Consider the following 16,278-nt stretch of genomic DNA (forward strand, 5'->3'; position numbering starts at 1 on the left):
TAAAAGAACACTTCAATAACAACCCACAGGGGATGTGGAGAGGCATTCAACGTGTCACTGACTACAGGCAGAAAAATCACACCATCTGTAGGAATGACACCTCTCTACCAGACACACTAAATGAATTCTATGCACGATTTGAAGCAGTTAACCCCAGCAAGTCTACCCCTCCATTAGGTGACCAAGTGCTGTCTGTTTCTGCAAGTGATGTTTGTTAGGAAGACCCTCCTCAGGGTGATCCCCCGCAAAGCCGGTGAACCAGATGGTATCCCAAGCCATGTACTCAAGGAATGTGGCCACAAGCTAGCAGATGTTTTTACAGACTTCAACATTTCCCTTGAGCAGGCATTATCCCTGTGTGCTTCAAATCTATCTCCATCACCCCAATGCCTAAGAAATCTACAACGTCATGTCTCACTGAATACCACCCTGTCTCACTCACCCCTGTGATCATGAAGTGTTTTGAAAGACTGGTCATGGCTTACCTCAAAGCACTCATCCCACCCACACTGGACCCTCAACAATATGCATACAGATATAACCGCTCCACAAATTATGCAATCACACTCACAGTTCACCTGGCCCTCTCACACTTGGAAAACAAAGATTCATATATTAGAATGGTGTTCACTGACTTCAGCTCAGCATTCAGTGCAATCATGCCACAGCTGCTGTTTGAAAAAAAAAATCAGCACTTGGACTAAGCACACCAATGTGCAATTTGATAATTGACTTCCTGAGCAACAGGCCACAGGTTGTCAGAATCAACACACAGATCTCCCAACCCATCACACTGAGGCCCTGTTTACACTACATTTACATTTACATTTATTCATTTAGCAGACGTTTTTATCCAAAGTGACTTACAAATGAGAAAATACAAGCAAAGCAGTATATCAACCAGAGAACAATACAAGTAGTGCTACCACAGAGTAGAGGTGTAAATGCCAGAGTAAATATTAATTTATTTATTTATTTTATTTATTTTTTATGGGATGGTTAGGTGTTCACGGAAGAGGTTGGTCTTTTAGCTGTTTTTTTGAAGATGGTGACAGATTCTGCGGTCCGGATTGAGGTTGGAAGTTCATTCCACCACTGAGGAATAGTTAGTTTGAATGTTCTTGAAAGGGACCTTGAGCCACACTGAGTAGGTACTCCTAAGCATCGGTCATTGACTGATCACAGATTGCGTGAGAGAATGTAAGCCTTCAGGAGAGAGTTGAGGTAGGAGGGTGCTGTTCCAGACAAGGTCTTGTAGGTGAGCATCAGTGCCTTGAATTTGATGCGGGCGGCTACAGGAAGCCAGTGGAGGGAGATGAAGTGGGGTGTGACATGGGTTCTCTTGGGCTGGTTGAAGATGAGGTGTGCTGCTGCATTCTGAATCATTTGAAAGGGTTTGATGGAGCTGGCCGGGAGGCCCAAGAGTAGAGAGTTGCAGTAATTCAGTTTAGAGATAACAAGAGCCTGGACTAGTGGTTGTGTAGCCTGTTCGGTGAGGTAGGGTCTGATTTACTTGATGTTGTACAGGATGAACCTACAGGACCGTGCAGTTGTTGAGGTGTGGTCTGTAAAGGTCAAGCTGTCATCGAGAATCACCCCTGGCCATCCTGGTTGGCTTGAGTGTGGTTGAGCCGAGCTGTACAGTGAGGTTGTGGTTGATCGAGGGACAGGCTGGGATGACGAGAAGCTCAGATTTTGCCAGGTTGAGCTTAAGGTGGTGTTCCCTCATCCAGACCGAGATGTCCGACAGGCAAGCAGATATTCGTCCAGAGACGGATGGATCGTCAGGCTGGAAGGACAAATAGAGCTGGGTGTCATCAGCATAGCAGTGGTATGAGAATCCATGAGACTCAATCACCTGCCCCAGAGATGTAGTGTAGATAGAAAAGAGCAGTGGACCCTGAACTGACCCCTGTGGAACAACAGTTGTGAGTTGCTGAGTTTCAGAAATACCTCCCCTCCACAATACCTTGAAGGATCTGTCTGAGAGATAGGATTCCACCCAGCGCAGAACCGTTCTGGTGAAGCCCAGGCTGGAGAGAGTTGACAGGAGGATCTGATGGTTCACAGTGTCGAAAGCAGTAGAGAGGTCGAGTAGGTTGAGGACATATGATCTAGAGGTTGCTCTTGCTAGTCGTACAGCTTCAGTGACGGAAAGCAGAGCAGTCTCCGTGGAGTGACTGCAGACTACTTGGTGTCCAGGAGGTTGTTCTGTGTGAGAAAATTGGAGAGTTGATTAAAAACAGCTCTTTCAAGAGTTTTGAAAAGAAGAGGGAGGAGGGAAAAAGGTCTGTAGTTGTCAACCGCAGCAGGGTTAAGTGATGGTTTTTTAAGCAGTGGGGTAACCCGGGCCTGCTTAAATGAGGTAGGGTATATGCCAGTAGAGAGGGATGTGTTAAATATGTGTGTGAGTGCAGGTAATAGTGTGGGAGAGATGGACTGAAGAAGGTGAGAAGGGATAGGATCAAGAGGACAGGTTGTGGGACGGCTAGAGAGGAGGAGTTTAGAGTCGTCAGTCTCTGAGAGGGGAGAGAAGGAAGTCAGTTGGAGGTTACATGGAGGAGGAGCCGGTCTATGCATGTCTGAGGTTGAGAACTGGTTCCTGATTGATGTAACCCTGTTGGAAAAGTAAGTGGCGAAGTCGTCTGCAGTGAGAGAGGTAGGGGAAGGGGGAGGAGGGGGACAGAGAAGAGAAGAAAAGGTTTTGAAGAGAGTGCGGGTGTTGGGAGAACTGCCAATCTTCTCTTGGTAGTATGGCTTTAGCAGTGGAGATGCTATTGGAAAAAGAGGAGAGAAGTGTTTGGTAACTGGTTAGGTCAGTTGGATTGTTAGATTTATGCCATTTCCTTTCAGATGCTCTTAGTTTGGCCCAGTTGTTACACAGAGCTTCTGAGAGCCAAGGGCTAAGGGGTGATGTGCGAGCAGGTCTGGAGGTTAGGGGGCAGATGCTGGGAAGATGTTAGGGTGGAACATAGCATGTCAGTTGCGGTGTTTAAGTCCAGTGAGGAGAGGTGGCTATCAGAGGGAAGTAAGGTTGTGACAACGGAGGAGAAGTGTGAGGGGGAAAAGGAGCGAAGATTGCGACGAAAAGAGATAGAGGGTGGTGACAGTGAAGGGGTTGAGGGGAGAGAAATAGAGAACTGGATAAAGAAATGGTCAGAGGTGTGGAGAGGAGTAATGATTGTGTGTGGTGCAATTACGTGTGAGGATGAGGTCGAGCTGTTTGCCGGCTTTGTGAGTTGCTGGTGTGGTGAACTGCTTGAGGTCAAATGTGGGAAGGAGAGCAAGAAAGTCAGCTGCATGTGGCTTGTCTAGATGAATGTTGAAGTCACCGAGGACCAGAAGAGGAGCTCCATCATCCGGGATGGTGGACAGTAGGGTGTCAGATTCATCGATAAACTTCCCCAGTTGACCTGGAGGACGGTAAACAACAAGAAAGTGCATTTTGGCAGGGTCAGTGACTGTAACAGCATGAAATTCAAAGGAAGTGTAGGAGCAACAGGGAGAAAGACAGGTAAATTTCCATGTTTTGGAGAGAAGCAAACCTGTACCACCCCCTCGTCTGTTGGGACGTGAGATAAGGGAAAAGTTGAAGTTGGAGGCCAGGGCAGCGGGTGTGCCAGTGTTCTCAGTATGGATCCAGGTCTCAGTCAGAGCCAGCACGCTGAGGTTGGAGTGGGTTGCAAAGGCAGGAATGAAATCTGCCTTGTTGACGGCAGATTGGCAGTTCCAAAGTCCGATAGAGAATGAGAGAGAATCTGCAGAGGCCACATTCAGAGAGCGTAGGTTGTCCAAGTTGCTTTTCTGGGAGTGTGCCGCGGTCTGCGCCTGTGGCAAATAACAGGGATAAACTGATGACACATGTTAGTGTGTAAACAGGTAAACAGCAAGAGGAATAAAGGGGGTAAAAAAAAGTATACTTAGCAGCGCAAGTGGTGTCTTGTCGGTGTCCTTGCTTGGTGGACTCGCGCAGGTAGACTCGCAGGTCTTTACACGAGCTCGGTCTTCGACGACAAGGGCTGATGCTTCCGCCTCAGCGTTTCTTAATTCTTAAATACTGCGGTGCTTCACAGCTGAGCTCGCCTCTTTAATTAGCAAAACAGAGTAGTCGCGTGAACGAGCAACTCCTGACCAAAACCGAATATGGATACCGGAATTAGCTTTAATCTAGCAACGTGTAAACAGCTCGTAGCAACAAGGAAGCGCAGTTACAGCTTCTATCTGACAATCGGTGCTAAAACTAGTTTCAACTAAAAAATCCAGAAAGAAACACCAGTTACTGTTTGCCTAGGTGAATAATCGCTTTTGCTGTAGTTACAACTGGCAGGCACACTAATATAGTCCTCAACAAGTGCCTTTCCATGAATTTTGTACCATTTGGCTATCTCTATGGTCCCGCATGGATGGATCATAGAGATGCCTGTACAATTGTACCTTTCGTCAAGAGTCACCTTGAAGTCATTCATTTCCGGATGTGGCGCCACGCAGTGAGTTACAAAAAATGCCGTACAGACTGCCACATGGAATGAGGCCTCACGCACTCAACGTGCTCGACCGCCCACTCCGTGATGACGTAATTTTTGCCACGCACTCCCTTATTGCGGGCTGTTGTGTGTCGAGTATAAACCAGGCTTAATACTGTCTAGCATTTGTGTTTGTGTAGGGTGCCACAATTTTTTTTTAATTTTCAAAGGGTGCCATGCCTGAAAAATGTTGGGAAACGCTGATTTAGAATATATGCTTGCATTTCAGTGCCGTCAAAAAAATAGCCACAACATAATAAATACACTTATATAGTATTTAGAGTGTCATTTTGAATCTCGTGCTTTCAACGTACACCTTGTTTATGTGTGTAGGCAGAATGATTTATTAGCAGTGAGCATTTTATTTCAGGTATATAGGTGCTGGCATCTTTTTCGGCTTCTTCTTCGTCGGCAAGATAGTTTTGTAATTGAGCGCCATCAAGTCGTACTCTTATGTTACTTCAGTGGCTCCGGGCATGTGAACAAACGCGCAAAACTCATTGGTTGGCCAAAAACCCTTGACGTAAAAAATTTTTTGATGCTTTGAGGTTACACGTTTTGCGTCTGGTTGTGAACACTCTCATTGTCAGTCATTGGGGCATTAAACGGACCATTTTTCACGCTGCAAAAATCGTCTCGGGTGTGAACAGGGCTTGAGATTCAATATTAATAACTATATATATTTATTCTCTTAGTACTGATACAATGTACATACATTACACATGTTTCTTAAACTGTAGGTATCATCTCCCCACTGCTGCTACACTTTATATATATTTCCAATTTATGTGACTTGTTTAATTTTGTGTTATACCTTATGGTATTATTGCCTGTATTTATTTTAGTCCTCGTCAATATCTACTACATGTTGCATGGAAGTTTCCTGAAGGAACTGTGTTTCATTTTTATCCATTGCCGTGCGATGTGCTAAAAATGACAAAGCTGACTTTGACTTTGATGACTGCTTCTAGAACAGGCTCACTAATCTTGATTTTGATGAGGTAACTCATGATGGTAGCAGCAGAATGAATTCAGAAGTCTACAGAAACATTCTGTCTTCCAATTTACAGCAAAATACATCCAGCCTAACTGGGAGGAACTTCTTCATGCTGCAAGACACTGACCCAAAACACATTGCCAACACAACAAAGGACTTCATCGGGGAAAATGTGGCAGGTTTTAGATTGGCCAAGTCAATCACCAGACCTAAACCCAGGGGTAGGGAACTCATTAGGGAAAGGGGGCCACATTGGCTAAATATCCCCTTAGGCGGGCCCAGAACAATAAGAACAGTTAAAATTGAACTTATTTATCTATTTATTTAACACGTATTTATAACCAAAAATGGAATTCTGAGGTAAATTTTCATATAACAGGCAGGATTAGGCTAACAACATGAAGGATAAAACTGATACAAGACCAGACCTAATCATTCCACCACATCACACTGAAATTGTAATTCAAAAGTACTTCATCCTCAATTTTAATTAAATTTTCATTTCAAGGGAAAGAGGAAGACAACAGACTGTTGCTTTTAAGTACTGCAACCAACTCATTTACCTTGTCTGTCCGTGTCTGGCCAGTATGCAGGCTGTACTTCTTCGCATGATTTGTATTGTAATGTCGCTGAATATAAAAATCTTTGAGGACAACCACTTTCTGGGAGCAAATTAAACAAATTGTTTTTTAATTTTTTTCCCAGATGAAATATTCTGTTGTCCTTTTTTCTTGGAATATACGGCATTCAGAATCCACCTTCCGTTTCTTTAAGAGAGACATTTTTCACATACTCACATTTTCACGTTATGTTGGAAATACCCAAAGATTACAAGTAACCATTAGCAACAGTAAGCACATATAGCCTAAGGACGCCAACAAGAGGACAAGACAACTGCATTACATGTCCGTTACTTGGCCCACGGGCCACAATGGAATCATCAGGCCATATGTTTTGCACCCCTGCCTTAACCCAATTGAGCATGCATTTTACCTCCTAAAGGGGAGATTGAACAGAAACTCCCCCCAAAACAAACAATAAGTGAATGAATCTGCAGTACAAGTTTGAAAAAAAAGAATGCATTACTTTAGTGATGTCAGTGAGTCACTGGCTTAATGCAGTTAATGCTTAATGCAAGCAAGGGATATGCAAACAAATGGATTTTAAATAGATTTACTTTTTCAAATAGATTTATTGTCTATTTGTTTCTTTAGTTTTGCTCACCTAAAAATTTGGTGATCTACACCAAAGGTGCCATGTTCTAAGTTGTTTAACACATCTAGATGTAAATAGCAGGGAACGAATGCTGAAATTCTAATGTACTGTCTCATATAAATTTTTTTATCTCAATCCCAAATGTCTTCAGTGTATAACAAAAACAACAGAATTGGTGTTTATAATACTGTCGGAGGGTACTGTATATTTGCTGTTACTAATTAGAACTTTACATTTGCATTAACGTGCAAAAAGAACTTTAAATATATTGTAATAACGTAGAGAGCCAAAACAACAAAAACTTAATTTATGTAATATGGCCCATATTATATTTTACAGTTTTTAAACGAAGTATTACTTTCCAAATCTTCAATAAACATTTACATTCAGCTGAAGTTTTTGTAACTTCCTCTAAATAAATTGAGCTTAAATTGAGAAGTTGTTTGGCCAAAAAGAAAGTACAGGAGATGACATTGTTCTTGTTCTAATTCCCTCATCATCTGTTAGTCTCAGACTGCAAGCATGTTGCACAGTTTTGCTGAACGTCCGAAGCAGAGGAGGCATCGTTGTAAAGACCCTACCAAGTTGGATGTGAATTCCCTGACTGGTGAGGAGAGAGTCCCAGTAGTGCACAGGAACACAGGTCGCAGGGTAAGAACTGCACATACATGCCCGTTTCTATTTTTTTCCCTAACTCAAGTTATATAAACAACATGAGATAACACCAATTTTTCCTGCTTTTATTTTCTGTCCTCTTAGCTGGGTGGTGCAATGGCCCCAGCCATAAAGGAGCTTTCTCAATGGCTAGATGCAAACTTAGAATATTTTGTGGCTCCTGACTGGGCAGATGTGGTGAAGCATTCAGTGAGTCTTGCGAATTGCATGTTTAATTAATTAATTTATTTATTTATTTGAAAATTCTCTTTAAATTAGTTGGTTGAAAAATGTTGTTTATTATAAAGTTGCAAACAGCCTTTTTGCTGGGTTTAAAATAGAGACTGACCCATATGAAAATGTTGTCACTGATACTTATTCTACATTAGCAGCCTATACTTTTGTTATACAGCATGAAATTAAGAAGACAACAGTAATTTTATTTAAACAGGGCTTTTCCTCAAAACAGCAGAAAGTAATAAGGTACAATAATTAGACGAATGACTTAATCATTCCCACTGTATAAGTAACCTAAAGGAATAATTTAAATTGCGTTGATTGAAATACATACATATGAATAGAATATATTTCCTTTCTGTTATACTGTGTATAGATGAAGCAATTTTGCACCTACTCTGCTTTTACAGCTACTGTATGACTGCACATCATGACACATGTAAACTAACTTCATGTAGAGAAAAGAATGTAGAGTAACAAAGATAGATAGAATAATGGAATATAAGCAGATAGGACTAACAAGAGAACGATCATCATATACAGTCCTTTTTAGATGCTGTAATGAAATAGGGTTGTCCCTATATGATTTCATATAAAGGTGTTTGTCTCACAACAGAGAATATACACTCACGGAACCCTATACTAATACTCCCTTTGCTCTCAAAACAGCCTCAGTTCTTCGTGGCATGGGTTCCATAAGATGCTGGAAACATTCCTTTGAGATTCTGGTTCATGTTGACATGATTACATCATGCAATTCCAGAAGACTTTTTGGGTGCATTCAGTGTGAAACCTGATCTTTCAGGTTTCCCGCTGCAAATCCCCCGTTCTACCACATCCCAAAGGTGTTCTATTGGATAAAGATCCAGTGACTAGGAAGGCCACTGAAAAACATCATCATGTTCATGAAACCAGTTTGAGACAACATTTGGATATGGTACATTATCATGCTGGAAGTAGCCAATAGAAGATGGGTAAATTGTGGCCATGAAGGGATGCACATGGTCAGCTACAATACTCAAATAGTCTGTAGCATCCGATGATGCAACGATTGGCTGATTAGATAATTGCATGAATGAGTAGGTGTGCCAGTATTCCTAATAAAGTGCTTGGTAAGTGTAACTACACTGTAGCTTCCAATAAATTGCCAAATACATCCTTCAAATGGAAAAATAATATTTACAACAAATATCCCCTTCTCCTAACATTAATGCTACCATGTAAATGCTTGTCTAAGACCCTGGAGGGAGGGAGGGAAGGAGAGAGAGAGAGAGAGAGAGAGAGAGAGAAAAGATAACATACAGTGCTTACTTTATAAAACATTTATTTCATGACCAGTTCCTGCTGGATTAATTTGAGTATGCATCTTATTTATGCTATGTAAGTCATGAAGTGATACTGTTGTTTGTTTGTTTTTTTTTCTATATATATATATATATTTAAGGGTTTCCTCCCAGAAGGAAAGTTCACCCGGATTCTCACTGAGCCAGTGAATCGAGATACTAGCACACGTCGTAGAGGCAGAAGACCTCGCAGTGAGATGCCCAAAGCTCCTGAGCTTCCTGCTGGCATTGGACCACTCTTTATGAATGATGGGCTTATTGGCATGGACTTGGTTAACTTATCCAACCTCCGCAATGTCCCTGGTATTCCAATAAGCGGGCTCATGGGCTTTCCACCTGGTTTGGCTACATCCCTACAGGGAGAAGATACTAAGAATGGCCTGAGTATGCTACCTATGATGCTCCATAGTATGTCAACAGTGCAACCACCCATGTATGGCACTCATTTAAGTGGAATGATAAACCAGTCACTATCTGCTACAGCCTCCACAGTAACCACAGCTGCCAGCTCCTCCAGCACGGCAACAGTGACTTCCATATCCTCTGCCACTGTGGCCTTAAGCCCTAGCCCTGCAGTCAGCTCCAGCACAGCAACTTCTAAAGAGAGAGCCAGCCCTGAGCCTAGTACTGAGAGACGGAGTATGGATGAGCGAACGTTAGGAGAGAATGAGAAACAAATGTTACCTGCTGTTCCCAGTCCCACTGTTACTAGCAGTTCTGCTAGCATTACAAGCAGTGGGAGCCATTTGACCTTCAACCCATTTTTGATCCCAGGAATGCCTCATGGATTACTTTATCCTCATATGTTCCTGCCACATGGCAGTATTATGGCACTTCCATCAGCATCAGATAGCACTGGCATTACTAAGCAGAAGAAAAAGAAAATTAGGGATGAAGGAAGGGTGGAAGAAGACAGTGGTTTATTGGAGGTACAGGATGGGGAGATGAAGGGGACGGGGGATATAGAGACACTGGAGAGTAATCATAAAGAGGGCAGGCTGAAAGAATCTTTGCCAGCTGTGGACACCAGCAAGGTAACAAGTAATGATGATAGTGATCCTTCACCTGTGGTCAACACAGCCAAAGCAGTAGAGGAAATAAAAGGAGAGGTAGAGAAAACAGTAGAGTGCAGCATGCCTGTGCCAAAAGATGATGACTTGGATGTAACGCAGGATGTGTAGTAGACTCTGCTCTCCAGTGAGCAACAGTATCTGTATGTGTTGTGCTGGTAAAAGTTTGTGTGAAGAGATTTGATTATCAACTTCTTAATGTTTATAGATCTGCTGCATATTCAAAACAGGTGAATTCTTTGACATACCCCTTTCATGGGTTTGCTGAAATAACCATAAAGTAATAGCATGCACACACTTGCATTTCAGTACCACAAGAATACCCAATAAATATCACTTTGAATGTGAAGATGTCACTCTTGCGTCATGGAAATGGGTCCTGCGGTCACCTGACCTGTTCTGCTTGTGTATGGCACACTTAGCTCAGTGTTAGAAGTGACAAAGGATGTCATCAAAATGATCCTGTTTTTTGTTTTTGTTTTTTTCTCCCCTCCCTACTAGAGGTAATCTGCACACAATTCCCAAGTTCCAGGGAAGAGTCAGAAAATGGCTGCAGTTGATGACAGGTGTTGTGAATGACATGACAGTCTTGTCTTTAATTTATGGTGCTTACAGGGTTTTCGGGGGAAAAACATGCTCCTTTGCTTACAAAATGAATTGATTAGATTATTCATAGAAATACTTGTAAACATTTCACATTTGTATTAAATGCCTACCCCTCATGGGTGGATTATTAGCAGAATTGCTGCTGTTACTCTTATGGTGGACAACACTAGTTGCACATCACTAGTTGCATGCTGTTAAATTCTAGGAGCAAAACATTTAAGAATAAGTAGAAAGCTCTAAATAAATACAACGTCCAAAATGAGTGCAGTTGAACCATAAGAATAGAGAATAAAACAGTGCTTAACATTTATAACGAAGAACAATCCAGAAATTTGGGGGGGGCATGGAGGTGGAATATATTTTCAGTGTCATTTTGAAATAAAGCCCTTTCCTTCTAACACTCCAGAGATGGACAATGCCGTGAGAATTATTTCAAGTAAGTGCAGAATGACCTTTGATTTGACAAGGTGTCATTAGGATTTCAAGTGTGGATTCCAAGTGAATCTTAGTGTATGTATGGGGCCATTGGGTGAAGATTGTGTTTGAACATCTCATTCATATAAACACTATTAGTGAAATTAATATTTCATTGCTAATTGATATCATTGCTCTGTTTTGTCATACATGTAGAGTAAAAAGGCCCAGCGTTGATGAGAAACTGTTTCTGGGCCAGAAGGCCTTGCTTAAATGCTTTTGTCTGACCTGATACATCTGAAAATAGTGTAGAGTAGCATCTGTCAAGATTTTTTTAAAACATGTAAATTTATATAGCTGTATATTGCTGTTACTTTTGTTTAAAAGCACACTATTTTTATTGTCATTATGTCATTGGGAGAAACTGTAAATCAGTGCTAGTATTTCTTGTATCTACCCATATTGTACACTAGATGGACACCCAAGACTTTTTGTTGACACATTTTTCTCTCCAAATCTCTCAGCAGGGTTTTTTTGGTTTTGTTTTGTTTTTTAAGTTCCTTAGGTTGTATTAGTTTTCTATGCCTAACATTCTTGAATTCACTTTCTTAACATTGTTTTGGATGTGAAAACATTTTGCACGGTCCTTATGGTGAATATTTATCTGGAACTGTATTCTGTCTCTCATGCGTTCTTATTTCTTCTGTTTATTGTATAGACGTTTGTTTGTGTGGACATATGTACATACATGTCTGCTCCTGCAGGGGACAGTTTTCATCCATGTAAACCTGAACATTATATTTCTCATATATAACCAGCCTTCTTTTTGTGTTACATTTTTTGTTGCTTTGTCACTTCTTAGAACTCTGTACTATCTTTTTTTTTTTTTTCCTTACCAATCAACAAATATAAATATGCTATTTCATTAGAGATTTTTTCATTTATCCAGTTTATTAAAAATACATTTGGTTTATTTAGCATTTTAAATTGGCTTATTTAGTGTTTCACTCATAGTATTTGTTACATATACATTTTAAACTGTATATGTTAAGGTGTCTGTGTTTTGGAATGGGAACCACTCTTACTTCCCTAACAAAAGCTTCTGCGCATGCATAAATTCTGATTCCTATAATAATTATTTTCCCATGGTCAAAGAAAATACTAATTTCTGATTGGATGGAATCTGTGCATTCATTCCATATATAGGGACATTTCTGAAATAGACCTGCTAAAATACTTAATCACATTTCTATATCAGCACTACAAAAACACCACAAAACATCACAACAGTCAAATTGTCTAGACCTGTATTTAAGCAACACCGTCTCTACCCTGATGCAAAAAAATGATCTATCTAAAAATAACAATAACCATCAGACTATTACTAAATGGAAATGTTTAACATTTATTAGCTGTCTGCTATGTGCACTGCTGTCAGTGCACTATAGGCCAAAATGTTGAGTAAAGTCTGTGATTATTGATTTTAAGTCTAATTGTATCGTTTGATTTCCTCAATTATATATGTTATCAGCTAACCTTATTGTTGCAGCTGAACTAGCCTAATTTTAAATATGGAAGAAATAAACATTTATACAGTCCCCTCTGAAAGTATTGGAACAGCAAGGACCGTTCTTTCCTTTTTGCTATACACTGAAGATATTTGGGTTTGAGATCAAAAGATGAATGAGATGATGGATCAGCATTTCTAGATGTGTTAAATAACTTGCAGCATAGAACCTTTGGTGGCAGACCACCCAATTTGTTGGTGAGTAAAAGTATAGGAACAGATAGTCTTAAAGTAAATAAGTAAATTACAGTTGGTGTTTGGGGGATTTTCTCCCTTCAGTCTCCTCTTCAGGAGGTGAAATGCATGCTCAACTGGGTTTAGGTCTGGTGATTGACTTGGCCAGTCTAAAACCTTCCACTTTTTTTTCCCCCTGATGAAGTTATTTGTTGTGTTGGCAGTGTCTTTTGGGTCATTGATTTGCTGCATGATGAAGTTCCTCTCAATTAGGTTGGATGTATTTCTCTGTAAATTGGAAGACTTGATGTTTCTGTAGACTTCTGAATTCATTCTGCTGCTACAATCATGAGTTACATTGCCACTAAAGATTAGTTAGCCTGTTCAAGAAGCAGCCATGCAAGCCCAAGCCATGACACTACCTCCACCATGCTTTCCTTGAGGAGGAGGAGATCCTTTCTTTCTCCACATTTTGGCCTTTCCAACACTTTGTTAGAGGCTCATCTTTGTATTTCTTTGAGAATACCAATCTGGCCTTCAGATTCTTACTGCCGATGAGTGGTTTGCATCTTGTGGTATGGCCTCTCTATTACTGCTCTAAGTCTTCTTGGGATTGTAATACCTTCACCCTTGCCCTTTGGATGCTGTTGTTGATGTCACTGTTGTTTTGGGGTTTTTCTTCACAGCTCTCTGTGTTTGTCATCAACTGCTGTTGTTTTCAGGTTGTTAATAGTTCTACTTGTTAATAGTTCAGTGGTTTCTTTCTATTCCAGGACATTCAAAATTGTTGTACTGGCTACGCCCCAATGCTTGTGCAATGGCTGTGATCGATATTCCCTCTTTTCTGAGCTTCAAAAGGGCTTGGTTTTGTCCCATTAACAGGTCTCTGTTCTACATGGTGGTTTATCCTTTTTGATAACAAATGCAGTCTTAACAGGTGAAACCCAGGCCTCAATTCAAGACCACAGGCCACAAGCCACACCTGTGCACCAAGAAACACCTGTCTGACAGTCGTGTTCCAATATTTTTGATTACTTGAAAAATGGGTGGTTTCAAACAAAAGCTGTCATGTTTAACACACCTAGATGTAAATATAAGGACGTGAAAGCTGAAATTAGGATCTATCTTATATTCTATCTTTTGATCTAAAACCCAGATGTTTTAGGTGTATAACAAAAAGAAAATTATTGGTCTTGCCGTTCCAGTACTTTCAGAGTGGACTATGTTAGTGTGTGGAACTGATCATAGAAACGAACTAAAGAGTGCAGTATTCTATACACTTCAGTATTCCATGCACTTGATCTTTTCCTGCTAATACATGCTAATTCCTGTTAATACATACTTGCCAGTATGTATTAAACATAAAATGGTATTATTGTCAATTTACTCCTTTTCCCAACAAAACCATTAAAAAAACCAAACACACTGTGATGAAAATCTCTGTACACAGTGACAGAATCCCTATATGATGAACATTACTGGAGGGGAAGCACTAGAGATGCAAATGCCATGGGGTGGGGACCAAAGATTTGATCCCCTGAAACAGTTTTGTAAAGCACAAAATACCATAATGTATCTTTTTAAGCTTTGCTTTATGGCTTCATTTAATTAGACCTTTTCTTAGAAACGTCAGAAAAGCAGAATATATACACAATGTTGTTTTTTTTTAAATGTTTGTAGTCATTTGTGTTGATTTTCTACAATTCACAATTTGTTTGAAAGCATACAGATTTGCACGCTGTCAAAAAAAAAAAAAAAAAAAAAACTTCTATACAATTAAACAAATCAGAAAAAAATATGCAATATATGGGTCCAGACGTAAGGTCTAATTTTTATGTTATGGTAATACTAAGATGTGTTTTCATTATCCTCTCTTTGTTGATATTTATCAAATAGTCAGCTTTTATTAATTATTATTGTTTGTTGTAATCCATAGTCTTGCCTGTTGTTGTGTTTGTGTATTCCAATATGTACATAAAAATATCCAGTCGAGACACAGGGTATTTTTCTCTTACCAAATGTGTTATCCTTTATTACCTTTCATATACATGTAGAAATGTTCCAGAAACTGATAATAGTTCAATGTTAGACACAAACCTGTATTCAAATATTCAAATGCCACTGGTTCAATGTTTGGGAGTAAGCATAGAATAAATGTTTGTTTTATTTCAATGGACCAAAAAAACCCCATTACAGATAAGTCTGTCCCTCCATTTATCATCAGCCCTATAGTGCAGTCATACTTAATTAATAATAGTAATAATAATAATAATATGTTCATTTTTATAGTGCCTTTCAACACACTCGAAGTGCTTTACAATTAGAAAGCACAAATAATACAGCAAGAAAAAAAAAAGTCACAGTTGAGTCACCGAAATATTGGGCAAACATAGGTTTTGAGATGTTTTTTTTGTGTGTGTGTGTGTGATTATATATATATATATAGATATATATAATATCATCTCAATATCATATATGTTTGAAACGGGCAGTACATGCAAGAAAACCCTCAAACATGTTGCAGCTGAAAGAATATTGCATGGAAGAGTGGTCACAAATTCCAGCAAGCCTGGTGGACAATTATACAAAAACACCTACAAGAAGTTATTTCTGCTAAAGGGGGCAATACTAGCTTCTGAGGTCAAGGGTGTACTTACTTTTTCCACATATTACATCTATTGAATAAATGATTGAAAAAGCTCATTTTCCTTGTGGTTTTGTTCAAGAATATAAACTTCATTAATAGGCACTATTTCAAAGATGATCAAATGTTTGCTTGTCGAAAATGTCAAAAAAAAAAAAAAGTCAACAATTTCCATGGGGTGTACTTATTTTTTCACATGATTGTAGTTGGTTCTATCTCCCAAAATATCATGCAGTGCTGCACATTCTTGTTCAACATTAAGTCAGCAGAGGTCATGTTCAGCATGAATGTGCAAATAAGCAACTGCAGCTTCAAAAACAAGCCCAATATAATTGTAGCCTATTACGGCCTCAGCATCACATTACACTGAATCCACTCGGAGTGTGAAAAGCAAAAACTAAATCTATTTAACAACAAAAAAAAATCAAATGGCAACTGATCACCTGCGAGCAGAATATGATAGGGGAGATGAAAAAGTAGAGGACATTATAATCATATATAACTACTATAAGTACAGTGAAAAAGTATTTGCCCCATCCTGATTTCTTCTGTTTTTGTGTACCTCTCATACTAAATAGTTTTAGATCTTCAAACAAAAAACAGTATAAAACAATGGCCTGAGTATACACATAATACAGTTTAAAATATATTTTTTTTTTTTATTGAAGCAAAAAAAAGTTATCCAACACCTATCACCCATGTGAAAAACTAATTGCCCCCTTAAACTTAAAATTTGGTTTTGCCACCTTTAGCAGCAAGAACTGCAACCAAACGCTTCTGATAACTGGAGATCAGTCTCTCAAAGCACTGTGGTGGAATTTTTGCCCACTCTTC

General features: G+C 39.7%; 1 protein-coding gene across 8 annotated transcripts in view; it reads left to right on the top strand.

Moving 5' to 3' along the window:
• The window catches only part of chd6 (chromodomain helicase DNA binding protein 6), a 127,731-nt gene extending 115,765 nt beyond the window's left edge, over positions 1–11,966 (top strand). For all 8 annotated transcript variants that reach the window (XM_053637919.1, XM_053637914.1, XM_053637921.1 and 5 more), the window contains 3 exons: positions 7,243–7,386; positions 7,495–7,599; positions 9,071–11,966. In XM_053637919.1, coding sequence (XP_053493894.1) covers positions 7,243–7,386; positions 7,495–7,599; positions 9,071–10,150 — 1,329 coding nt within the window. In that variant the 3' untranslated portion in view covers positions 10,151–11,966. The remainder of the gene's footprint in view (positions 1–7,242; positions 7,387–7,494; positions 7,600–9,070) is intronic.
• Positions 11,967–16,278: the final 4,312 nt, after the last annotated feature.

Source organism: Ictalurus furcatus, chromosome 12 (assembly GCF_023375685.1).
Source record: "Ictalurus furcatus strain D&B chromosome 12, Billie_1.0, whole genome shotgun sequence".
NCBI lineage: Eukaryota > Metazoa > Chordata > Actinopteri > Siluriformes > Ictaluridae > Ictalurus > Ictalurus furcatus.